The sequence below is a fragment of the Parus major genome, unplaced genomic scaffold, assembly GCF_001522545.3.
Source record: "Parus major isolate Abel unplaced genomic scaffold, Parus_major1.1 Scaffold189, whole genome shotgun sequence".
NCBI lineage: Eukaryota > Metazoa > Chordata > Aves > Passeriformes > Paridae > Parus > Parus major.
Genome location: NW_015379262.1, coordinates 813,801 through 839,986, shown reverse-complemented (window position 1 = coordinate 839,986; position 26,186 = coordinate 813,801). Strand labels below are relative to the sequence as shown.

Here is a 26,186-nt window from a genome sequence, read left to right as displayed (position 1 = left end):
GTTGGGCTCTTCTGAGAGTGTCAGTGCTGCTCTCCCGGGGTGCCCCAAGTCCCATGCCTGCACTAAGCAGTGGGACTTCACCCTCAGGCACTTTGTGCTTGGGCTTAGCCTTACAAGACAGGTTCCAGGCTTAAGCAGCACTTGCCTTCTGTCCTTCCACCAGCCCAGCCTTCCAGGGAGCTGCATAAATGTAGCTGTGTCTCCCTCCTTTCTCCACATCTCTGGGGTGCTCTGTGTCTCTTCAACTAGAATGAAAACCGGGTTTGCAGCTGCTTTGTCCTGCCAGCTCAAGTATGAGTATTGTTCTGGGGCTCGACAGCTTGCACGGGGGAGGACAGAGGTGGTCCAGAGTGTGACCAGGAACAGTGAGTGTGGGCTCATTAAAGGAAAGTCGTGTCTCCCCCATGAGCTTGCTTCCCACAGTGGAACCCCTCCTGGGTGGGTGAGGGGAGAGCACTGGACATTGTTTCGCCTGGCTTCAGTAAGGCTCTGGCGCTTTCTCGGGTGGAATCCCCGTGGGCAGAGCCGGGCACTGTGGGCTGGCTGAGGGGACAGCCCAGAGACCTTTCCTGAGCGGTGTCCCCCAGTGTTCAGCACGGGGCACTGATGATCGGGGGAGGGGGGAAATCAGTGCGATTTCTCTGGTGCCACAAAGCCCCCGAGGGCGGCGCGCCCAGCCCTGAGCAGCCCGTGCCGAGAGGCTGTGGCGTGTGCCTCCCTGGGGCTATTTCGGTGCAGCTGCACACCTTGTGGTGCTGTGACGGAGCGGGGCCGCTGCCGCTGTCCCCGGGGCCGCGCCCGCCCGTCCCCTCTGCCCCCGCCCGTCCCCTCTGCCCCCGCCGCCCCTCGCGGGCCCTTTGAGCGCGCGCGGGCCGTTCCGCGCCGCTCTCGCGAGATCCGCGCTCTCCCGCCCCGCCCCGCCGGTCGGTCCCCGGACTACGCGCCCCAGAATGCCCCGCGCGCGCGCGCTGGGAGGGGCGGTGGCCAATGGCACGGCGCCCCGCTGCCGGCTCCCCCCGGAAGTGACGTCAAGGACCCCCACGTGAGGCGATTGCAACACATGGTGCGCGGCGCGGGGGAGCGCGAGCACCGCGTGCGACGTCAGCGCCGCGCGCCGGGGGGAGCGGGCACCGAGCGGCGGGGCCCGACCGGCACCGGCAGCGCCCGGGACACACCCGGCCCCAGCGCCCCGCGCCGCGCCGCCCGCCCGCCCCGCGCCGCGCCCGCCGCCGCGCCCGCCGCCGCGGGAGGAGCAGGAGGAGGAGGAGGAGGAGGAGGAGGAGGGAGAAGATGGCGGACGATCCCAGCGCTGCCGACCGCAACGTGGAGATCTGGAAGATCAAGAAGCTCATCAAGAGCCTGGAGGCGGCCCGCGGGTGAGCGCCGGGCCCGCCGCCCCGGAGCGCCGGGTGTCCCGGCTGGAGCGGGGCCGCGGCCGGGGCGCTGCCCGGGCCCGCCCGGCGCGGGGGGGACGGGAGGCGCAGCCCCGGCCCGGCCGCCCCTGCCCGGCCTCGGGGCCCTTTTGTGCGGCCGCTCGGGGCCGGGGCTCGGCGGGGAGGGCGGGCAGGGCCCTGCGGGGCGCGGAGAGGAAGCGTGACCGCGCTTCCCGCACGGGAAAAGGGAAAAGGGCCGCGGCTGCCCCGGGCTCCGCCGGCCCCGGCGCGGCCCCGCAGCTGCTCCCGCAGCCGGCCCCGGGCGGGGCGGTTCCCCCCGGGCTCGGCGAGGGTGGCACAGGTGCGTGTCCCCGGTGCCCGCCCCGCTCCCGGCCCGTCCGGCCGCCTCGTGCCAGCTGGCACCGGGGAAAGGCGGATTCCAGCCGGAGGAGACGCTCCTCTGCTCCTCTTGCAGCCCTGGGCTTCTCCCAAGGCAGTGGCTGGGCCGGGGAAGGCGGCGGGGCTGGAGCAGGGAGGCAGGAGCTGAGGCAGCACTTACTCGGTGCTTTCCTTACCGACAGTTATTTGATCGTTCTCACCCCTTCCCCTCCCAGCGAAGGTGCTCTGCTCCATTTCCCTGAAAACAAGCTCTTCCAGAGTTTGAACAGTGAGGAGTTTAAAGTCTCTAATCCCGCTTTAATCCTTGCATTTTAATTTATTTTTTTGCCCCCCCAGAATGTCTGTTCCTGCAGCCTGCCCTGTGCCAGAGGTGCCTGTTTGAGAGGGCAGCTTGGCAGCGCTGGTTCCATCGGTTGGGAACCCTCTTGGGCCCGAGGAATTGCGAGATCTTGGGGTTCTGGGGCTGTAAAATAGCAGAGAAAGTGTGTCTCGGCAGACAGCCTGATAAAATAAAAATGAAGGGTCACTCCTTAGCCACCCTTGCGGCTCCAGTTTCCACAGGCTTACCTGAACAGGTGTTGCTGTAGCTGGGGCAGCGCTGGCATCGTTCTGTGGCCCCCCAAAAGCCTGGGTCAGCTGGCAGAGGCCAAGCTGCTGTCTCGCCATGTCCTTAGTGCTGGTGCTTGTTCTGTGTGTAGTGTCAGCCTGTGGAGTTGTTCAGCTGAAAACTAACCCAGGCAGGAGAGGAACTTGAGCCACAGGTCTCCCTAAATATATTTCACTCTGATTTATGATGCAGCTGTGCAGGGATGGTGGGTGGGAGAGGGGAGTGGGGTGCTTGGGCTGCCCTTCCCTGTGGCACAGTGGACTTTGGCTGCCCCAGCTGATCGCTGGGCTGTGCCTGTGCATGGTGTGGGCAGCACGGGTTGTGCTCACAGTGGTCCCAGGAAGCTCCAGGCATCCGCTGGAACTTGTGACTTTGCTTTGTGTAAGAGCACTGAGGGAGCCTGGGTGGGTTTTAGAAATGTAGGGTTGGAATTTTGTCTCTTCCTGGCTTGAACTGTGCCCAGTTCAGTGTCAGCTCTGGTGTTGTTTGGGATAGATGAATGTTGCAGAGAAGTTTCCAGCTGGTGTTGGAGCGCTTCTGCGAGGCCCAGGGGCGTCCATCTCTTATGGGTATCGGCTTCCTGGGGCCACAGCCCAGGTGTCTGCCCTGAATTCCCTCTTCCAGTGATCCCTGGAGCAGCTCTGCTGTGCAGCAGAGATGTCATGGGCACGGTCAGATCCATGTTGGGGGTTTAGCTGTTCCCCCTGGAATCCAGCACATTCCCTGGTGTGCTGATTCTGCTGTCCCTCAATTTAATCTGTGCCAGCTGCTAAAGCAGCTCCTGGGGAAGGCAGTGCTGGTGCCAGCATGTCTTCTCTGAGTAAGGTGATGCTGGTTCAGTATCTTCTGGGAGTCCCAGCCACAATTGTCCTGGTTTGGGTCCAGTAAGGAGAAGAGGTGCTGCAGCCTCAGCCCCCAGCAGGCTCAGGAGGTGTGGGCAGTGGAACAGGCTTTTCCGGCCTTTGGAGAGTCGCTTCCTCTTCCTGTGGAGTAGGAGGACCTGTTCTGGGGTGGGTTTAGGGGACAGAGCCTTCCAGCAGGGTGATGTGGAGGGCCAGGGCCTCGCTGGCGTCCCCACCTTCCCTTACTCATGTGCTCCATTAGTGACCCAGCAGCAGTGTCCCAGTTTCAGTGCCGGCTGTTCCTGCAGGGGATCAAAGGGATGGGAAATGGAGGAAGCTGGAGTTAGATGTTCCCTTGGCATGTGGTGGTTGGGGCACCTCTGCTGTGATCCAGCTCTTCTGGTAAAATCTCAGTGGAGTCTGTGGGGATTTAACAAAAGTCAAGTGAGCAGGAGAGCGAGGAAGTGCTTTTATGGGATTGATGAGGAAAGGGGCAGTGCTTGGTCAGGGCACCCAAGGGAAAGATGAAAACCTCAGCTTTCCCAGAAGCTGATCAGCTGGAGGCCAGCAAGGCTAGGTCTGCCTCTCAAACCTGGAGGTAGGTAGCATCCTAGCAGGAATGGCCTTTGTTACTTTCCCAGCCATGCTAAGGAAAGCTGGCTTTCTCACTGATCCCTATAGAAAGAATCTGTCAATTCAAAACAATGAAAAATAATTTTTAACTCCCTGACCCCACCTCAAAGCCCTGTCTCTGCTGACAGGAATTAGAAGGAGCTGTTATCTGTGTATTGCTTCCCAAATCAGAAGTTATCTCCTTCCAGCTCTCCCAAGTTGAGTTGCAGACTGTGTGATCCTGTACAGAGTGGCTGAATTGGTGTTTCTGATCTGGGGAGGTGGAGGAGGGCAGCTGGGCTCTGCACAGGGTGTGAGGAGGAGCAGAGGGGCCAGTGGAGCCCTGCAGGCAATTAACCTTTGAGGCCAGAAGAAGATGGGAGTAAAAGTCTGCTGCTGAGCCAGTTGTGGCCTTGTCAGAAGTTTAACCTTGTCGTTCATCTCGGAGGGCTTGGAGCGCTCAGACTTTCATCAGACAGACATCTCTGCTTCTCCCCTGCTGAGGGATTCATTCTGCTTTCAGTCCACACTTCAGTTTTGTGGAACAGATTTGGGGAAGCACTGGGCCCCCCACAAGCTGCAGCTGTGTCTTTCTCTGTGGAGCTGCAGCAGCCCAAGTAGAAGCAGCATTAACCACTCTGGTTTCCTTTATCCTCTCTCTCGGGGCTTTTCTGCTGTTCCTTCATGCAGTTTTCCAGTGTCAGTACTAAACTGACAATTCCTCTTTGTTCATTTGGTCTCTGCAGTTCTAAATAGTTAGCTGGCCTATGGGCAGGGTTTTTTGCTAATCTAAGCTGTAAATGCTTGGCAAAATCAAGTATCAGCAGCAACTAGCAATCTCTTTGCTGGGAGAGGACCTGAGATGTCACGTTGGAATCATGTTTGGAAACTTCTCCACATCTTAGAAATGCTTTCTTCTGCAAACATCTCTGCTTGGAAATAGTACTGACACTTCCCTGGCCAGATGGGCTTCCAGATGCCAGATGAGAGTGCAGCTGGTGCGGGGTGTGGAGCTCCCTTACAGTGGGAAAACCTTCAGGAACCTGCTCTCTGGAGACATCTCCCCTGTCCTGAGCAGGAGCCCTTGTTGGTTATTTTACGGGAACAGGAAAAGAGGAGGTGAAGATCAAGGTGTCTCTCAGGGCACTGTCTGCAAACACAACTGAGGCCAGTGTGTGGAAGAACATTTGGGTCAAGCAGGGCAAATGCAGAAACAAAGTCTGAACAAGTAACTTATTCTGGTTATAACTGGAAGAAACATTTCAAAGCTGAAGGAGGGAGAAATTGCAAGAGAAGGTGTCTCCAGAGCCTTGGGAGGAAAGCAGAGTGTTGCAGTTCCTACCTGGGTGTGGATTCTGCCATGTTGAGACTACCATGTTCTAAATGGAAGAAAAAAAAAGTGAGAGAAATAAAGTCACTGTGAAGGACAGAGACCTGAAAATACATAAGGGTTCCTGCAAAGAGAGACCTCGTTCTGCTTGAATTCCTGGAAAAGGAGACATAGTTCTTCTTGAGGGTGGACAAGCTCACCTGTTGCTTAGACAGAAAAGATTTGCCCAGCATCATTTGGTGATGGGTTCTGTTGTAGTCTGTCTGGAATCTTGCTTGTCCTGATGGAAAAGCCCAGCCTTGGAATCAGCCACACACTGCTGCTGTTTCCCAGCCTTGTGGAGCAGGAGGATGTGTTTCTCCACACCTTGTTCTGGGATGGTGCTGCTGTGGACCAGGCAGTGTGGCAGGGCTGAGATGTACCTGGACAGCCTGGTGGTTCTGGGGAATAAGGGAGACTTGACCTTGTTCCACGGTGAGGGTGCTGGCCTTCCCAGAAGTGTGCTGAGAGCCCGCCTGGCTGTGAGTTAACACCGCCGTGGGCACGGCTGCGGCAGCTCCGTGGCCGGGGGCAGGCAGGGGATGGCTGGGACCAGTGACAGGTGTGTCCTGGACACCTTTGCCTTGTTCCCAGCTTCTTTTGAACCAGGTCCTGGGGAGCCAGGGTTCTCTGTGCTGCCTCGGTGAGCTGTATGTCCCTCCTGGCTAGGCAGGGCTCCTGCAGCACTGTGCTGCGTGTGGTCATTGTGCTGGGACAACTGTGGGACAGGGTCATGGCCGAGTTAACCCCAGTGGGGATTCTCTGCTCGTACAAGACACAGCACAGCAGATTTAGGGTGCGCTCCTGCTTCAGTGTGATGCCACCACTGTGCCCAGGCAGGTACCAGAGCAGCTCTTGGCTCAAGGGGGTGTCACACACCAGGAGGAGCATTTGGTGAGTTCTGTCAGCACTGAGAGGTGTCTGCCAGCACTGCCAGACATGTGTCAGTCCAGAGGCTCCCTCCCTGCTCCCAGCCTGGCAGCAGAGCTCTTTCCCTGCCTTCTTTATCAGGATCTGTTTGTTGTTGTGGCTCTGCCTTGGGTCTGAGCTCTGGGCCAGTTTAGCTGTTGATACAGGAGCTGTTTCTGTAGCTTTCACCCTTGGATGGGGGTACGATGGAGGCCTTGCCCCAGGCCTGGGTGAGCAGGTTCATCTGGGAGGGGCAGAGCCAGGCCAGGGTGGTCCTTGGCTTTCCAAATCGTGCCATGGTATTTAGGTTGCAGTGCTGTTACGTTGTGCTGCTGCCAGGGGATAGCCTTGAGGACCTCTCCTGTGAGCTGGTGTCTGAAGTGGCCCTGTCTTGCAGGAAAGTCCTGCTCCAGCTGGAATTGAGCTGGGCTGTCACACTGGGAAATGTGAGGCATGGGTGGGACAAGGGCTGGAGGAGGAGGGTCTGCAGGAATTGAGCTTTACTGACAGTTTTCTGCTTTGACTTGATCTGCCATTAGTGTGGAATGTCTAGGGAAGAGGTTGTGGTTTAGGTTCTTACCCAAGGCAGATTGCTTCCTCCAAGTGGTGCTTTCTCACCGTGCCTGTGGCAGGGGGAGTTCCTAATGGAGGTCGTGATTCTGTGAGAGGCAAAGGCCACAGTGTCAGTACTGCCTTTTGCTGTATTGGTGGTGTCAGGAGAGGGAGGAGGTGTTTGCAGTGAGGCTGGAATAGAAAGGGTCCAGGGCAGAAGGGAGAGCTGAGGGCACTGTGGCAGGAAACCATGTGGGATGTACAGCAGCTGCTTCCACACCATTCCCCTGCTCTGTTGGAGCTCTTCAGGCTGCCAGTGTCTGCAGTGCTGGGGGAGAAGCTGAATGGCGATTTCATGTAAGCAGGGCTGATCACACCTCTCAGGACTAAGCAGTGAGTCTCATGTTTCAGTGAGAGTGGGTGGTCTGAGAAAGATGTGCCAGGTGGGAAGACAGCTGGAGCCAGGGATAATGTCCAAAGGGTTGTTGACATCCTGCTGGTTGCCTTGGTCTAATGGTTGTAAAACATTTCCTGGGCTCTCACCTGCCTGCTGTACCTGTTCCTTTTGAATTACAGCAACAATTAGGAAGTGCTGTTTGGAGAGTGCTCACTAGTAAGTGGCTGAGGAGAACCTGAGCTGGAAAAGTGTCTCCAGATAAGAACTCCAGCGGGTGTCTTGACAGCCTGTGGCTGTTCAGCAGCCTGGTACCTCTTTTACAACTGTGTGAATCATTAGTGAGCAGTGTGATTCATGCACAGATCATCATTCACATCGAGCTAATGAATGAGCCCCTGAGGAATGACATGGTAGGAGATGGGAACGAGCACCTCAAAAGAGGACAGACTCTTTTTTTGGCTTTGTGGCAACTGAATTTCTTTTCCCCCCTGTTAGCCACCTATTCCCATGTAGCTCTGGGGCATTAGCATCTTAATAAGCAAATCTGGATTTGTTTCAGTCTCTCAGTGTACATCTTGTACCCAAATGGCCCATTAGCATAATGCAACAAGTCTTTTAAACTTGGAGCATTAATAATTGGAGAAGGAGGAGGGAGAACAGGGGAGCTGTGGCAAAACTGAGCCTCCCAGTGAGTCACAAATGTCTGAAGTGCAGAAATGTCTGTTCCACTTCCCAGTAATTGGGCATCCGGGCTTTCTGCATGAGGTCAGATGCAGCCAATAAGGCCTATTCAAAACATGCCTATGCAATTATATTTTGTGGTGTGTGGCCTTTGATCCACAGATTTTGGAGAGGCATTGATTCACCTTCTCTGTAGGGTGTGCAGGACGCCCTTGTGCTGATCTAGTGCTTGGGATGAGGCTGGGATCTGCTCCTAGAGCTGCACATCTGATTTGGGGTGGGGGTGCTGGTGGTGTCCTGAGCAGCAGCATCAGAATATCCCTGGTTTGGGGAGGGAGCCAGCCCCAGTTTGGGGAGGGAGCCAGCCCCAGTTTGGGGAGGGAACCAGCCCCAGTTTGGGGACAGAACTGCTGATGTGTCCCTCTGGGCAGGTGGTGTGTGGTGGCCCAGGGGCCAAGGGCTCTCTGTCACCTGCTACCTCTGCAGCCCTCAGACACAGGAGAGCTGCCAGACTGTGCTGTGTGGAGGAGTAGAAGTCCGTGACCTGATTCTTGTCTCACCTCCTTTGTGTCCTGGGAGTGAGGGAGGCTGAGCTCAGGAGGCAGCTCCTGGCAGGCGGCCGGCGGCTGCTCAGGGGGAAGCACTGCCTCGCCTGACCCTTTTCAGGCTCCAGCCAGGCTTGCCTCTGCTCCTTTGCTGAGCAGCCATTTGCTGCCTCCCTGTGGGAAGCCTTCCCTGGCTGCTGGAGCCAGGGGTGCACTGAGGAAATGAGGCTCCCTTGTGTTTTCAGGGTGGGTTCTGGCTGGCACTCAGAGCCTGGCTGGCATCTGGAGGCCTTTCCTCTGTGAGAAGGTCAGTGGGTGAGGGTAGGAGGGCAGGATACCTCTCCAGGACAGTCTGAATGTCTGCTTCAAGCTGCTTCTGATTACATGACGTGCTTTTTCTATCCAGTCTGCCAGCATTAGAGGACAGTGATGTACAAGATTCCTGTCGTGGGCTTTGGAGCAGGACTCCAGCAGGAGAGCCTGGCATTGTGTGAGCCATGGTGGAATAGCTGCACAGTCTCATGCTGTGCAGTTAAGTGGTTTTCCTTTGTCCACGGGAGAGGTGGCATTCAGAGACTGATGGAGGAATTTGGTGTCTGGAGTGTTTCTTCAGTTCAGGGGAGGGGGGCCTCGATTTCTCCAGTTAATGCTTATGCTGAAAAGGATTCCTGAAGAATGAATTACTTGGTCTCCTGACTCTGCAAATCCTCTCCTCATACCCACCCTACCCCCATCTTGTCCTTTTTCTCTGCTTCTGAGGTGTCAGTGGATCCAGAGAGGTGAACTCTGCCTTACTTTTACTTGGGAATGGTCCCTTCCATGCCTTCAAACCCTTCGTCGGATGATGTGGAAGCCTTTGAGGAATGACTTGATGTGGCCTCTTAGGGGATGATCCAGAGTTCTGCTGCATGCTGGGGTGAAATGCAGGATGCCTCTGGAGGACTGTAAGGTTCCTGCTGAAATTGTGCTGTACAAAGTTCTGCCTGGCTTTTGACTCAGCTGCACATTAAACCTCAGAGGAGCTGTGGTGGGTCCTGCTCAGCTCCCCAGTGCTGTGTGCTGTGCCTGAGTGTCTGTGCAGTGCTTGTGTCCTGCTCAGCTGGGCCCTTGGGCTCAGCAGGGAGGGGGAGTTCATCTGCTGGGGGCATCACAAAGCCCTGGTGCCTCCAGCAGTGAGGCTTGGCTGGGTTTATTGCAGAGCATTCAGCTGATAGTCTCACAGGCTGTGCAGTCTTTGGCTTCCAGATGATGTGGCCTCTGAAGCACTGAGGGATCCGGGACTCTTGAGATTCCATGCTCTTTCCTAGCAGATTTTCCAGGAAAAGTTGTGCAGCTCTTGCATCTGCTGTTGTCTCTAGATTTGGCATCTCAAGTGGACTCGAGCTACTTTGTTTGATGAAGGTTTTGTCTTATTAAAAGACATTAAGTCTTTAAAGAGCACAGCTGTGACCTGTTTGTTTCACAGCCATAATTCATAAGTTGCAAGAGCTTGTGTAGAACTTCCCTCTGGCAAGGTCAGTGCTCTTGCACACAGGGCAGGGATGAGTGGGGAGTGTCTGATGGCCTGGGTGTTGTGAGAGAACCCAAACCAACAATTTTGTACTTGCCTGTACCAAAGGAGGCTTCCTTTTTATAGCTCTCCATTCAACATCTGCTCAGGTGCAGCACAAAACCCCTCAAATATTCTTTCCTCACATCACTGATTTTGTGGGCTGTGCCCTGCACTCAGCCCTTCACTGAAGGCCCACTGCAGCACTGGGGGTGTTGGTTCAGAAGCAGCTCTTTGGCACCTCTGGGATATGCCTGATGGAGTTCTGCTTGCACTGCAGAGATAGTGCTGGCATCTGCTGTGCATGGACCTGCTTTAGCCATCACATAACAGGGGGTGTGTTGTGCTGCCCAGTAATGCACAGTCCTGGGTGGAGAGCAGCAGAGGTGACCTGGGCAAGGTAACGTGGCTTGGAGCAGTGTGTGGCAACAGTTGTTTCATAGAAAGCTTCCTGCCTGTGGAATGTGGTTGGGATCAGATTATCTGGGAGCTGTTGGCTCTGTGCTCCTGCCAGTCTCTGGCAGTCACACACAGTCCTGGTGCTGCCCTCGGTTCCTGGGGAGAGCAGGGTGCTCATGAGGCTGTGACCTGTAAAATTTGGAGTTGTAGAGAATGACTGCCCTCCCTTGCCTGTGTATCCAGATTCCACAGTGTGCTGGTAGTGTGAAATGTTTCACTGTGGAACAGCTACAGCTCAGCTGCTGTTTGTCAGGTCTCTGATAGCACAGGGCAGGCCAGTCACTGCTATTTATATAGCAGGCTGTGAAATTAATGCTCTCCCGTGCCAGCTCATAGCCCAGATTGCAGGAGGCAGGTTGACTGCCTGCTCCTCCTCAGAGTGCTGCTGGCTGTGTGCCAGGTGAGGGGAGCTGTGGTTGGGGTGTGGGGTGTGGCAGTGCAGGGCCCATTTCAGTGGCACAGTGCTGTGTAGGGTGGTGGGAGCCATGTGGGAAACCACTCCATCACTGTCTGTATCAGCTGAAAGCCTGAGGATCTGCTCAGCTGTTGCTTCTGATGGCAGGAGAGTAGGAACGTGGTGACAAAGCCCTGCAGGTGGAGGTGGCCACCCAGAGCAGGAGGCTCCTCTGGCAGCTGTCATGGCAAGCAGCCACGGGGTGCCACATGGGTGCAGTGCCTGCTTTGTGCTCTTGGCTCCTGCTCTGGTGCCTCCCTCGTGCTGGAGCACTGAGCACATCCACACAGGGCCCCGCTCCTGGCACGGAGTGTGGCGTGGGCTGGGAGCAGGGACCCAGCTGGTGCCAGTGTCCTCCGAGCCAGCCCTGCTTCTGGAAGGGATACACAGCACAGGGAGGGCTCTGGGGTGATCCCTCCTTTCCTTGCTGAGGTACCACAGCAGCTGCTTGCAGGAGGAGCAGCATGGCTCTGCCCTGCAGCCTCTCAGGACTGGGTCAGTGGTGATGCAGCGCTGCCCACACGGCTCGATCTGATCCCTTGGCAGAGCTGCTCTCAGGTCTCTGTGTCTGGGACAGCTGTTGGGTGGCACACTTGTCTGAAATGCCAACTGTAGTAACATTGGAGTTTTAATAATAGAAAGGGTGTCCTATCCACAAACCTTGATTTTCTGAAGAACTTGCTGTCTCTAGAGAGTGAAATGTGCTTATTTTTGCTTCCCCTCTTCCTTCAAACATCCCTCTAGCACGCTGTGGGAGAAAGCTAGAGCTCACCTGCTGTGGGAATGCTAGAGCTTTGATCCTCATCCTCTCTCCTAGAGATAGCTAATGCTGCTCATGGCAGGTGCTGATAAATCTGAGCTAATTGTCCGTTCCTGGCAGGGCTGGCACCGTGAGCAGTGCCCGCAGTGCAGGCCTTCTGCCTCTCCAGAGCTGGCACTGAGCTGCCCCCCTGGTTCTTTGGAGTGTGTGGGCTGCTGCCCCTCATGCTCCTCATCTTCCTCGGGCCTGGTCCCCTGAGCAGTGGCGCTTGTGGTGCTGGCCTGTGGTCGGGACGCTGCTCCCTGCAGAGCAAACATCTTGGAGCATCCCTGGGTGGCACTGGCAGCTCTTGGGGCAGAGCAGGGGCAGAGCTCAGCTGGTTCCCAGAGCATCAGCTGCTCTGGTGGTGTTTGGGTGTGCTGTGGGGCACAGCCAGCTCCCAGCACATTGCAGCTGCCCAGGAGCAGTGCCCCTGGTCTCAGTGGGGCTGGGTGTGCCCCACAGCAGGGCTGTGCTGAGCTGAGCCCCACTGGGGAGGCTTTAGCATGGCTATGGGGACAGTCCTTCCTTCCTTCCTTCCTTCCCAGGTACCCTCCCCTCCAGAGGGGACAGGGTGGGATTTGCAGAAATACCTTTTATCTTGTTGAGGCTGCAAAGACCCAGAGGAGACCTGGAAATTACCTTACTCTGCAGAATAACCTACTTTTTCTGAGTGTTTTTGAACAGCAGCTTTCTTAGAAACTCTTGGCTGTGTTTTATCTCTTTGGGGTGAGTTTAGCAGATGCACCACCGGGTTTTTAGACCCTGCCATGCTGCTTTAGAGTCACAGATAGAAGGTTGCTTTGAGAGAGGAAAGCTGCTCCACCATGGTCAGATACCAATGTGTTGGCAGCATGTGAGGGAGTTCTGCTGGTGCCCATCTGCTTCAGCTTCTTTGCTGGTTTCAGTCTTTGGTTGTTTGGCTGTTTAGGGACCCCTAGGGGTGCCTGGGGACAGGGTGACAAGCTGGCTGGCTCCTCGTGCTCGAGGCTTCCAGCAGCCTGGAAGGTTGCTCCTGTGGAAAGATGCATTGCCAGCTGTTTTGCTGTATTCTGCAGGAATTGGTTAGAGCCTGAAATAGCTCTGGCTGTGTAAATAGTGGTGAAGCATGCCAAACCCAAGAAGTGCACTTGATGTTGGTAGTGGAAGGTGCTTTTGGATACAAGTCCAGACTGGAATTTGCTGGAGGATTGGCCCAGGCACAGTACTGTGCTGTGTTGAAGTAGTTGTAGATTGAAATGATGGGGAGTGCATCCTCTGAGATGCTTTTCATTTGTTTGTTTGCAGTAATAAATCACCAGGGCTTGTGAAGGCCACTGTGTTACCTCGGGTGGGCTGTTCCTGGGGAGCAGTGCTGTGCCTCTGCCTGGTGGATGAGGTGCTGTGTGGAGGATAAGTAACCCCCAGTTCCAGTGGCCCCAGCAGGACCCAGTGGGTGCTCAGTGCTGGCACTTGTGTGACACAGCACAAGGCTGGGGGCTGGCATCTCATGGGTGACTTGCATTCAAAAACTGAATGCAAGGGAGCTTTTCAAATGACTTTTTACTGAGTAATTGCTCGTGGGGTGGGGGTTCACACCCAGCCTTCCTCCTGCTGTGCACAAAGCTGGAGAAGCATCTGGAGTCAGTCCTGTGAGGAGCAGCTGGGGGAGCTGAGCTTGGAGAAAAGGAGCCTTGGGGAGGACCTTCCTGCTCTGCAAATTCCTGTAAGGAGTTTGTAGGTGGGGGGATTGGGCTCTTCTTCCAGGAAGTTTGTGACAGGACTGGCTGCTCTTTCCCCTCTGTCCTCTCAATTCAGGAGCAATTGTGTGGAATCTCTTCCTAGCAGGAGAGCCATGGATTCCCCAAGGGGGTCCCCAGGGGGGTAGCAGTCCCACTCCCACCTGCCACACTGGGATGCCCTTAGGGGGTGCAGGAAGTTAGGTGTCATGGGCACAGTCTCAAGACTTTGAGGAGGAGATAACTCAGGAGTGCTGCTTTCAGGAAAGAGTTGCTTTCATTCTGCTCAAAGGAGCCTGCTGGGAATGAGAGCCATTCTCTGTCCCCTAAGGCTGGTCCATTCCCTGGGGTGGGAGCTGCTTTAATTGAGTGGGAGATGGAGTATTCTTGGCTGGGGTGACCTGGGAGTTGCCAGCATGGCTCAGAGCTCCTCCTGGGAATACCACGGGCCAGTGTGGCTTTGTGACTTCGATTAGTGTGTATGGGGAGCTTGGATATTAAAACCAATTAGTTGTCTTTAAGGTCAGGGACTTATTTGACCTACCAGCCTCCATTTCAACTTGGCCTGGATTGAGGATCTTCGGGAAAGGGCTGTACAACTTGTGTAAAGAGGCTAATGAAGTGATGCTTTTTAAAGCACTTCCCTGCTGCCTCTGTAGCCCAAACATTTCAGCAGGACACTGGTGTGTGACAGCCTGAAACTGCAGCGAGCAGGGGCTGGGCTAGGCTCCTCCTCCCCTAAGAAATGTAAAAGAGCAAAACCCTGGGGTTTGATACTTGAAAAGCACTTTGTTGCCTCTCTGACTCAGAATCCTGAGAAAAGGCTTTTTCACAGAGCTTAGCTGGTTTGCCCTTGAGAGGGCTGGAGGATACGATGAGGGATTTGATTTTGATGCCATTACTCTAATGGGAAGCATGAGGTCTGAGTTAAATCTGAGACAATGCAGAGGGAGCACTTCAGACATCTGGGATACTTCAATGGCAAATGGGAGGTACCTGCTGGAAGGCAGATGGGAACTTCCCCTATTTTCTTTTGGCTTTGGGTTGATTTGAACCACAAGGCAGCTTTGGGGATTAGGATTTCTGCAGGACCCACCCCAAAGCCCTAGGAAAAACGAGTATCAAACTTATTTTCCTTTAATTTAAGCCTGTTCTGTGATTTGTGGGGGGGCTTATCTCCTGACTCTGCCTGGCATTGGTGCTGGTGAAACTCTTAGCACAGTTTAGTTAAAGCAGCTGTCAGAGCTGATGAGCTGCTCTGGGGAGAAAAGTGATAGTGGGAAAGCAGAAAAGACTCACCGTGACAAAGGGATCCTTCCCGTTCAGTGTTTTGTATTAATCTGAGGAAAACAAAGTGTTAAGACAGCACTTGGGCTGCTTAGTGCTCCAGCTGTCTGAGAACAAATGGAATGGGCTCTAAGATGTCCTTGAAGTATGTGGCTGCTTTGTTTTAAATAATCTCTGCTTCCATTCCTTCTGCTCCCAGCCCTTGGTCTGTGCAGCCCTTGGTCTGTAGACCTGTTCTTGCTTCTCAGAGTAAACAAGCAGCTTCTGGAGGACTTGATTGGTAGAGGCTGAGCACTGAAGAGAGCCTGATTTTGTTTGTTTTCTTTCCCATTGCTGTCCAGCAGAAGGGGATTTGCACCAGTAACAGTGAAGATGCATCACTGGGTGGGAGGGAGGAGAGGACTGTGCACATGTGGTCTGATGGGAGAGTGCTTGCTGCCTGCTCACATCTCTTTTTTTCTCTCCCCAGCAATGGTACCAGCATGATCTCGTTGATCATTCCCCCCAAAGATCAGATCTCGCGAGTGGCAAAAATGTTAGCGGACGAGTTTGGCACTGCCTCCAACATAAAGTCAAGAGTGAATCGCCTTTCAGTACTGGGAGCCATTACATCTGTACAGCAAAGACTGAAACTCTATAACAAAGGTAACTTCTAGCTTGTATGGATGCTGGCACACTTCCCTTTCTTGGAAGCAGCCTTAAGTTCCTGCACTATGCAGTTTTCTCCTAATCAAATCTGTTGGCCTGTGCTGCTGTTTTGCACTGATATTCCAGGTATGTTGCCCTTGGATGGCTACTTCAGGGGTGGACTTTGGGACTAGAATAGTAAGGTGGTCCTTGTCTCTAAAGAGTGGGGTCATGATTCTGTTCTTAGTGCTGACTCTGCTAAGCTTGGCCAGACTTAAGAGCTGGATATTCCACAGCAGTTCATTTGCGTTAGAGCAGTGATTTCCTGTCAAGCAGAAACTTCTGTGTGCCTAATGCATGGCATTGAGCAGCTGCCATTGTTCTGGGGGGAGAGCCAGAGCCAGGCCATCTCAGATGAGCCCTGGAAGAGTTCACTGTTACTGAACAGTGGCATGTCACTCTGCACATCCCTGTGCAGGGATGCACAGGCTTCAGGGTCTGCTCGGCCTTTCTCTGGGTGCTGTGAGCTTGCAGACTCCTGGCTTTAATGGGCAGGTGCATGTCTGCTACAGGTGCACTAAATGAGTTTCCCATTGGAGAGACCTGGAAGGGAATGAGGTGGGGAAAAGGGAAAAAAGTTAGAGAGCTTGAATTTTGACTCTGCAACAAGTCTCAAGGGCTGGCAGTCAGTTTTTGATGGGTACAGCTTGCCACATTCCTTAGTGATCTAAACCTGCATTGTGTTGTTTGTAGTACCTCCAAATGGTCTGGTTGTTTACTGTGGAACAATTGTGACAGAAGAAGGAAAAGAGAAGAAAGTCAACATTGACTTTGAACCTTTCAAACCAATCAATACGTCGTTGTATTTGTGTGACAACAAATTCCACACGGAGGTAAGGACTCTGCCATTGCAGGAGCCAAGGCCTGGGCACAGCCTTGCTGGGCTTGAGCCTGGAGAGCAGCAGGAATGTGCCCTGGGGAGGCCAGGGATGGCTTGGGACTGGCCAGAGATGGGGAATGCCTGCTGGAAGGAGCTGAGGGACTGCCCAGCTCCTCCCACCCCTGTGTTTGTGTAACCCACAGACAGGAGCTCCTCTCTGTAACTGGAGGAAGGGTGGTTTTTTCTTACCCACAGAGGCCCATGGATATTATTCCAACTCAGAGCTTTAAAATGCTGCCAAGATAATATCAGTGTTGCCAGTCTTGCTATCAGATGTGTTAACTGAGAGCCTTGATGGAGAACTGGCATGTGCCTAATCTGTCTGGGGGAAAGTGGGATTATTTTTATCCAACATCTAATTAAGTTAAATGAATGGTTTAAGGCATATTGAAAGAAATGTGGGTGACAGCAGTCAGTGTATTGCCTCTGAGGCTGTTTTGCTATGGCAGGTGCAGAGGTCTCAATGTTTGTAGTGCCCCTCACATCCTTGATGTTCCCCATGATAAATGTGTGGCCTGAGACTTAATTGCCTGTTGTCAAACCCGTGTGACATGGGCTTGGCAGGCCCTCCAGTGATGTGGTTCTGCTTGTGTCTGTGGAGGTGTGATCCATAAGTGGCTTCCAGAGGGCAGGAGTACAGCAGGGAAAGGTGTGCTTGTTGCACAGGCCAGGTCCATCCCTACTATTCTGTCTCCTCATAAAGGATGAAATCCCAACACACCTTTGACCTCCCAGGAACAAAAACCTGTGCACAGGTCTGGAGTTCTGCTGGGTCCATGTGTCCATAGATGAGTGAAAGCAAGAGGCAAATAAGAGAGTTCAGTAGGGAGGCAGGATGGCAAGCCCAGGGAGGTGTTTGTCCCTGCTGCCATGGGCAGTGGGAGGGTGCTGGGTTTCCTCCTGCCCTGTAGGAGATGGATTCATTTGGTCTTTTCTGCAGCTGCTGCCTCAGGGCACTGATTCAGTACAGAAGTCCCAGCAGGCTGTTCCCAGGAGCAGCTGCAAATCCACTCGTGCTGCTGTGTGGCACTGCTCAGCAGGAGTGGCAGTGACCCAGGGGCAGTTTGTGGGAATTGCTGCTCCTGATGATGGGGTCACTGCCAGCCCCTCCCTGCACGGGCTCTGTGCTCTCCTTTCGCTCTCCCTGGCTGGGGGGTGTGGGGCCATTTCCCTGGGGATTGCCCTGCAGAGCTCTGAGCTCTGCCTTTGGCCCCTGTCTGGCTGTGCAGCCTCGAGCCCCAGGGTTCCCAGCAGCCGGGGCAGCTGCTCGGGCACCCACAGCTTTCCTGGGCACATCGGGTGGGAAGGAGCAGCAGGGGGAGCTGAGCTTCACCTTTGGGCTACAGCTGCAGAGAGGAGGAAGCTCAGGCCAGGCTGAAGGAACAGAGCAAAGGCAGAAGTCCCTTCTTGGTGCTTGATAGGTCGAACAGTACAGTTGCTGACAGAGCTGCTCAGGGGATCATTGGTACTGTCTGAAAATAGGAGCAAATCGAGAACATCAGAGCTGTAGTGATGTGCTGCCTGGCAAGAGCATCTGATAAGATTTCCTCTAGATATTTTATTGCCTCTGTGAAACTGAAGTAACTCCCCCAGGGGACTGTGAGCCCTGATGTGTGTCTGAGGGGTAGGATTTACAATGACTTACTTTGATACCTTGGCTGGAGCATTCATTTCAGTCACACGTTTTGCTTGGCTCTGTCCCAGTTAAATAGATTGCAGTGTAATATGCCACTTCCTCCTCTCATTCATCCCACTGCTGAGGAATTAATACAGAATATTTACTTTGGCCAGGAGATTCCATTAAACCTTAGCCTCTGTTTCTTCTAAGCTTGGGAGCTGCAGCCTGGCTTGTGTGGATTTTGGAAGAGGATGACTGATGGGTTTTATCCTTTCAGTTCAGCCCAGTAATCAGGCTGACAGCCCTGCAGGCAGCTCGAGGTCCCGTGCAGTAACCCAGCACCATCACTTTCAGTGTTAAACTGGTGATTTCAAGCAATCTGGAGTTTTGACAAGTTCCCCATCCTACTGATGTGGTTTTGCCAGCCAGAAAGAGGATTCTGGCTATTGCTTTTTTGGGTATGTGTAAGTGAGCAGGAGTGTGTGTGTGTGCTGGATGTCTCTGCCCACTCAGACAGCCCCTGAGGGAACAGCAGCTGAGAGATCGCCTTGAGCAGCGAGTGCAGGGTTTGGCTGCTTGGGCAAAATCAACTCAAAAACCTCGATACTGCACCGTGCTTTGGTTGGGCAACTTAAATGACCTTGTGGGAAATATTCAGCTGCCTTTTTTTAAAGGGAGGAAAATTGAAGGGTAACTTCATTTTGCAGCAAATGTTCTGGCTTTCTTCTCCACAGCCAGTTATGCCCAGGGCAATTATTGCTGCTGTTCCTCATGCTTTGTAAGGCTGAATTTGCCACAGCCACTGTAGATTTATTTCATCATTCTGCCTGTGGGACTTGAAGTCAGCAGGTGCTGCAGACCAGTGGTGGTGGTAGGGAGGCTGTGTCCATGCTTTGGAGTGCAAAACTGAACTGACAAGGAACTGAGCAAGTTCTGCTTTCCTGGCTGGAATGCCAGGAGAGTTACTGTGCTCCAGTTGTGCCAGCCAGAGAGGTGAGGCAGCCTCAGAGAGGTGGGATCCACTTCACTTCTCATTCTCCAGAGCCCGTCTCTGGGGTTTTGCTGACACATCTGCCCGTGACCTCAGGTGGGGAACTGGCAAAGCTGGGAGATTGTGATCAAAATTAAACTTGAGTTTCCTTTGTGCACTTGACAGTGTTGGATGGGATGGGATTATGTGTGGAAGGAATTGTTCCCTGGCAGGGTGGGAGGCCCTGGCACAGGGTGCCCAGAGCAGCTGAGGCTGCCCCTGGATCCCTGGCAGTGCCCAAGGCCAGGTTGGACAGGGCTTGGAGCAGCCTGGGTCAGTGGGAGGTGTCCCTGCCCTGGCAGGGGTGGAATGGGAAGGTCTTTAAGGTCCCTTCCCACCCACACAACCCTGGGATTCTGTAGTGATCTGGAATGGTTACAGCTCCTGAAGGTGCTGCTTTTTCTCCACTTTATTAATGACAAAGTAGCCGTGGCCAGCTGTGAGCTGAGGCTGCTGGGGCTGTGCTGTCCCTGGTGAGAGCCCTGCCCTGCCTCACAGCCCCTCTCTGTTCCAGGCCCTCACGGCGCTGCTCTCCGACGACAGCAAGTTCGGCTTTATTGTAATAGATGGGAGCGGGGCACTCTTCGGAACTCTCCAAGGAAACACACGAGAAGTGCTGCATAAATTCACTGTGGATCTTCCAAAGAAGCACGGTAACACACTCCTGTGCCTCTGCTGAGTGCAGCAGCCTGACCTGGGCTGGGCTGGCAGGGTGCAAGGGGGGAACTTGGCCTGTGGGGGTTTAGCTCTGCTCAAGTCTGTGCTCCCTTGGAATCTGACAGCAAAGCCTCCAGTCTGAGCCTTCTGTCAGAATTAATGAATCACAGTAGCATGCAGTTGATCTTAAAAGTGGCACTTTTTATTTCTTGCTGCATTTGACCCTTTACTTGGTTTTGGGACAGTTGTAACTAAGTATTAGTAGCACAAGCAGTAATGCCACTCAGTGGAGTGTTAAGGTGTGATGTGCTGGTGGTTGTGTGCACAGCACAGTGAGGAGCAGCGAGCTGCTCTGCAGGAAACACAGGGCTCATGGAACAAGGAAAACTCGAGTTCCACTCTATGGTGCCATGTTGTAGCCAGCCACTGATGAGTCCAGCTAATTGTCTGCTGGTTACTCCTGGTCCACTGTCCTTTGTGGAGTGGGGTGGGACAAAATGCAGTAAGAGCAGTGTGCCCAGTGAGGCTGTGCAGCAGAGGCTGCTGGGCTGTGCTGCGTCAGCAGGCTTGGAGACAGCGTACAAAGGAGATGGCTTCTCCTCAAGGTACAGGGAGAGAGGATGTGCTCAGATGTTCAGTTTCTACAGAGTTGTGAGTCTTTATAGGAAGAAAAGAAACATTTTCCTCTGTGGGGAAAAATCTCCTGGTGGGAACGAACCCTCTTTATTCCATGGGAGCCCCTCAGCTCACAGCAGACCTGAGTCAGGAGGCTGCAGCTGCCCTTGGCTTTGGTTATTCGGGGCCAGCTGTGTGCTGAGGGCACTGCTGGGATGCAGTGGGTTCCCCATGGCTGCCCCATCCCTCCCTGCAGGCAGAGGAGGTCAGTCTGCCCTGCGCTTCGCCCGCCTGCGCATGGAGAAGAGGCACAACTACGTGCGCAAGGTGGCCGAGACGGCCGTGCAGCTCTTCATCTCCGGGGACAAGGTCAACGTGGCCGGGCTCGTCCTGGCTGGCTCGGCTGACTTCAAAACTGAGCTGAGTCAATCAGATATGTTTGATCAGGTGAGTGGCCTTTTCTGAGCAAACCCACGTGTCTGAGTGTGGTGTGGTGATTGTAACAGTAGCTCTGATACAAGATGCTCCTCCTGAGGAACATAACTGGTGTCTGAAGAGATTTGATCAAAACTAAGAACCTGCTGTATCCAGAGGAGTCTCCCATTCCTAATACCTCCTGCAAGGAGCTGAGAACCCCTGTTCTTAAAACAGGGCTAATAAGAAACCTCTCCTCCTTGTTTTGGAACTGGCATTCGCATTCTTTGTGTTCCCAAATCTAAAGCAGAAACTTTGTTGGAATTGAACTCCAGTAAACCTAACGTGTGCCCCTGTTGCCTGAAAGCTGTGGTTCAGTACTGGTGCATTCAGAGGTCCCTCTGCCTCTGGTGAAGTGCAGTAATGGGTGCAGAGGCTCTCGTGGCAGGGTGAGGACTCTGACAGCCCTGCTCTGCAGTGGATTTATGTTTTCATGTCTCCTCCTTCTCTCGTTCAGCGGTTGCAATCCAAAGTGCTCAAACTAGTTGATATTTCATATGGAGGAGAAAATGGCTTCAATCAAGCAATTGAATTGTCAACTGAGGTCCTCTCCAATGTGAAATTCATCCAAGAGAAAAAGCTAATAGGTAAGTGATGCACTGCAGCTCCTGCAGAGCCAGGTGTGTGACTGAGCGTGCTGCTCTCACCCTGCTGGCCCAGCCCTGCCCTGCGGGCTGAGAGTGACACTTGCTCTGGTTCTTTTTGCCACCTGGACGCCTCAAGTGCTGGGATGGAGGGGGTGTGGTTGGTTTCTTCTGCCCCACCAGACTTCTTAGACTTTCTCTATCCTTCCTTGAGAGATCCCCTTAGTTCCAGGCCTCGTGGTGGCAGCTGCCCGTGGCAGTTTGTTGCCCTCAGGCGAGGCTGGGGAGGAGTGTGTGCTGAGCTGAGTGCTCATGTGTGCCCTGCAGGACGATACTTCGATGAGATCAGCCAGGACACGGGCAAGTACTGCTTTGGTGTGGAGGATACACTAAAAGCTTTGGAAATGGGAGCAGTAGAGATCCTGATAGTCTACGAAAACCTGGATATCATGAGATACGTCCTGCACTGCCAAGGCACGGAGGGTATGTGTGCTCTGGGACACTGGAAGCTCTCAGGGTTTAACACCTGAGGTCCCTCACTGGGGTGGGTTTGCTGGAGGACAAAGGACAGGTCCCTGAGGACATCTGATCACAGAGATGCTGTGCAGGTCTGTGTTACTTTGCAGGTCACTAACCTGCAGCTTCCCAGCCCCTGTGGGGGCAAAGCTGGAAGAAGCAGGGTTCCAGAGGGAATTGCAGTGCCAGGGGGGCACTTGGTCACAGAGCCAGCCTGGAACCTCCTTCCAGCTTTGTGAGTGTGATACCAGAGGGGAGACTGAGCTGACCTTGTGGCCAGAAACACAATTCCTGGGCCTGCAGCAGGACCTGTCCCTCTCTATGATGGCTCTGCAGCTGCTGTTCCTGTGGGCTTGCTCACAGAGCTTCAGAGGGAGGAAGGCAGTGGCAGTGCCCAGACCTTCTGTGTTGCAGTTGATTGCTGTGCTCAGTCGCCTGATGTCTTTAAACTGGATCTTGCAGCCTTACCCAAACTAATATTATAATTTTTCCCCCCTTCTCAGAGGAGAAGATCCTGTATTTGACACCAGAGCAAGAGAAGGATAAATCCCACTTCACAGACAAGGAGGTATTTCAGCTTTGGGTCTTTGGGTTTGTTCTCAGTGTGTTGGTGCAGAGCTCTGGACACCTGGGCTAAGTTAGTCCCAAGCACGTGAGCACAGGGACCTTCTGGCACTCAGTGACACCTCAGGGCAGGAACCTGTGGCTTTTCCTGTGTAGCCCCTGGATTCTACACCTGCTTTTCTCCACTCTTCCCTGCTGCCAGGGTTGTGTAAATGGGCAGTGTGGGATCTTGGACCAGCACCAAACCATCATCTACAAGGGTTTGGTAGCCACCATGCAGGCAAGGCCCCAGACCATTGCCTCCTGCTTGTGGGGCACTGGTTTGGCCATGCAGAACCACTGTGAGGTCAGGAATCATGGCCTGGGTCGGGTGCCAAGGGAGAGTCTGCTTTGGGATGTATTTGACACGTGGAGCTGTCATTTGCTGCCTGAGTTTCCTGCCTGTGCAGGTCAAACAGCCCTGGTGGGCCAGGGTTCTGTGTTACTTGGCAGAATGAACTGGGAAAAAAGTGTTCCTTGTCAGGAGGGTGGGATCTGTCCCACTTGGGTTGTCCCAGGGGGCCATTTCCAGCTGTTTTCCCTCCTGGAGGGGGGCTGCCAGTCCCTGCTGTGCATGAAGGGCTTGCAGTGTGACCTGCAGTGAGGTGTTTCTATTTCACCATAATCACTGCTCTTCCTGCTTAGAAAATGGTGCCTTTGGCTCTGTGCTTGCATGGATCAGTGATCCTGCCTGAGAACAGGGGCTGCAATCTGTGCAGGGGGCAGAGCAAGTCTGAATGAGCAGTGAAGCTTAGCTGTAGCATGGGGTGACGCTGGAGCAGAAGAATCAAGGAAGTTTTTCTCCTGCTTCTGCAGTAAATTTCATATTAGAGACCCAAAACACTGTCTGTGATGAATTTTGTAGCACCAGGAGCTGGTGGTTGTGCCTGCCCTTGCCTGGTGCAGTTGTGCCAGGAATGCCTTCCCCCAGGAGTGTCCCTGTGGAGCATGTGGGCTGCTGTCCCTCCAGGGCTGGCAAAGCCATGGAGCCAACTGGGGGGGAATTTTCTCAGTACTGAGCACACAGTGACTGTAACAGGATTTTGTTATTTATTTCTCCCCTCCAATGTCTCCACAGACTGGGCAGGAACATGAACTCATAGAAAGTATGCCCCTCCTGGAGTGGTTTGCAAACAACTACAAGAAATTTGGAGCAACATTGGAAATTGTTACAGACAAATCACAAGAAGGATCCCAATTTGTGAAAGGATTTGGTGGAATTGGAGGTAAACTTCAAGAGGAAGATACGTTTGTCTTGTTTATTGGTTGGTTTGATAATCTGGTGCCAGCACAAGTGGGATTAATCTTATTCCTGTTAGTCGTGAAAGCAGTTCAGCAAACAATTGTGTTCACCAGGGTGGATTCATTCCCTGTCCAGCTGGATGATGGTCCATGTTGTCCCTTTCCAGCTGTGTTCCTCAATCCCTGTGTCCTTGGATGGCTCAGGGATGGGCTGGCTCCACGTGCAGCTGCTGGAGCTCAGGAAGGCCCCGAGCTCCTGGCCCTGTCTGTGCACAGGGCTTTGGTGGCAGCCCCAGCCCTGTTCCTGAAGCACTCGGAGCTCCTGCTCACCTCTCAGAGCCTCCCTGTACTTTGCTCCCTCATTTTCTTTTCTAAAGAGGGGGATTTTTAGTCCCTCCTGGAGCAGCGAGGCCTCTGGAAGCCAGTCCTGCTCTGGAGCTCAGTGAGCATCAGCCACACCGGGCAGAGGTGCAGCTGGTCCCTGTGCCAGTGTGACAAATCCTGTGGGGCTATGTGCCATGCTCCATGTCCTGCCTGGGCAGGGGTTCCAGGGCACAGCTGGGCCATTGGCTGTGCTTGCCTTTGATGGATGGAGTGCATTGTAAAGAGGAATTTCTAGGGAAACTCCTAGAGAGAGCACCAGTCGGGAGGGAAGAACCTCGGGCTGTTTGACTCCATAAGGAGCAACAGGTTTCCAGGTTTTCAAGGTCTGTAGTCACAGGAGTCTCATTTCCTGCCAGATCCAGCCTCTTTGCATGGTGGGATCTTCCTTACTCCCATGCTCTGCAGGCTTGAAAGGAAATGTCGTTGAAAATCTCCTTCACCTCAGTAAATGATTCCAGGCTCCAGGATTTCCAGAGCCCTGGGCTGGTGTTTGGGGTGGAACACAGCCACTGAGCTGTTAGTGCATTGTGAAGGTAGCTGCACTGGCAGCTGCCCTCTGGATCCTGCTGCCAGGCCTCACTCTGGGTGCTGCCTCAGGGACCAGGGATGTGCCCTGGTGCTCTCTGGAGGGGCAGCCCCAGAGCAGGCTCGGCTTTGCCAGGCCGGGCTGGCAGAGCAGGCTCAGCTTTGCCAGGCCGGGCTGGCAGAGCAGGCTCAGCTTTGCCAGGCCGGGCTGGCAGAGCAGGCTCAGCTTTGCCAGGCTGGGCTGGCAGAGCAGGCTCAGCTTTGCCAGGCCGGGCTGGCAGAGCAGGCTCAGCTTTGCCAGGCTGGGCTGGCAGAGCAGGCTCAGCTTCCTTTGGGCAAGACCTTCCCAGTGCTGTGGCATTTCTCAGTGCAGCTGCCAGGCCTCAGCCAGACAGGGCTGTGAAGCTCTGGAAGCAGGGCTGGGGAAGCTGTGCCTGTGGGAATCTGGGGAAGCTAAAGGCTGTTTCTTTGGCAGGTATCTTGCGGTACCGGGTGGACTTCCAGGGCATGGAATACCAAGGAGGAGACGATGAATTTTTTGACCTTGATGACTACTAGGTAGTCGAGCTGGGTCCGGCAACACGTGCCTCGCCCCTCCAGCATCCAACCCAAGGAGCAAACTCATGGTGGAAAACACAACAGATCCCTGCCTTAGAATTGGAACATTTCCAGAACTTGATCCGCGAGCATTTGGATTTAAGAAAGCAAAACCCTACACTTTGATTTGTCATAGTGTCAGTACAGCAGCAAACTACTAAGTTCCTATATGCCACTTTGGACTAATTTAAAAAGAATCCCAGTTTTTACTTTTACTCAATGGTGAAATTGGTTGCTCTTGTATTTTATGGAAATGATTTTTTTAACCTTCATGATACATTAACTGCTGTAAACCTCTTCCTTCCAAAATTAATAGAAGTAAGATCCTACTGGTTTGTTTCTTTATACTTTGATTGGAGAAATCAATTGCTGCATTTGGCAGCACCGTGACCCATTTACATGGCATTCTCAGCTTAGCCTGCAGAAGAAATGGAACGAGGTTGGAGCCATAATTCTCTTCAAAAACTTGAGGAGGCACTGACCTGAGTGCTGGTTCATTACATGTGGCTTGCAAATTCTGATGGTTTGGGGAGGCTCACCAGCCAAACGTGCTTTAATCTATTTGCAGAAACACTGCTCTTACAAACTAGGAAATGCACTTCATGGATTGCAATGAAAATGCTGCTGGAGTCTTGGGCTTAATTTGGATTTGAGCAGTGCAGCCTTCAGGAATTTATTTTTTTTTCAGTCTTGACAAAAATAAACATGAGATTTCAGTGAAGTAAGGTACACTTGGCTTTTTGTTCCTCAGTAAGTTTTTCTTTTTGCTTTAGGACTGCGTAAGGTTTCCTTGATTATGTGAATTTGAGCCCACAGGTCTTTAATGGATGTGGGTGTTTGACAGGAATACTGAGACAGTGGAGTGAAGGCTGAATTCATGCTGGGAATGTGGAATATTGGATTCTGCTCCGTGGAGCACTGGCACAGCCCTGGGCACAGGCAGCTCCCAGCAGTGTCTGTGCTGTGGGGATGTGCCACAGGGGGTGAGGAATCGCCTCTAGGAGATCCCAGACTGCCCAGGCTTTGTGTCCTGCCTGGGCCACGGAGCACCCACAGATCAGGGAGTTCATCCTTGGTGTGTGTCCAGGCTGCTGGTGTGACACTCTGGGGGTCCGGGGCCCTGCAGGCCAGGGGAGCAGTGGCACAGCTCAGGTCCTGTCCTGGCCCAGGGGAGCAGTGGCACAGCTCAGGTCCTGTCCTGGCCCAGGGGAGCAGTGGCACA

At 53.8% G+C, this 26,186-nt stretch overlaps 1 protein-coding gene across 3 annotated transcripts in view; it reads left to right on the top strand.

Annotated features, from left to right (window-relative positions):
• Positions 1-1,064: 1,064 nt before the first annotated feature.
• Positions 1,065-26,186, top strand: part of ETF1 (eukaryotic translation termination factor 1) — a 25,978-nt gene continuing 856 nt past the window's right edge. Inside the window, exons 1-10 of one of the 3 annotated variants that reach the window (XM_015615625.1) lie at positions 1,065-1,376; positions 15,022-15,197; positions 15,933-16,072; positions 19,282-19,420; positions 20,296-20,486; positions 20,971-21,100; positions 21,425-21,580; positions 22,117-22,181; positions 23,295-23,442; positions 24,843-26,116. In XM_015615625.1, the coding sequence (XP_015471111.1) occupies positions 1,291-1,376; positions 15,022-15,197; positions 15,933-16,072; positions 19,282-19,420; positions 20,296-20,486; positions 20,971-21,100; positions 21,425-21,580; positions 22,117-22,181; positions 23,295-23,442; positions 24,843-24,925 (1,314 nt within the window). In that variant the 5' untranslated portion in view covers positions 1,065-1,290 and the 3' untranslated portion in view covers positions 24,926-26,116. Of the gene's footprint in view, positions 1,377-15,021; positions 15,198-15,932; positions 16,073-19,281; positions 19,421-20,295; positions 20,487-20,970; positions 21,101-21,424; positions 21,581-22,116; positions 22,182-23,294; positions 23,443-24,842; positions 26,155-26,186 lie in introns of all 3 variants that reach the window. The other 2 variants (XM_015615626.1, XM_033511437.1) reach the window with 2 other exon arrangements.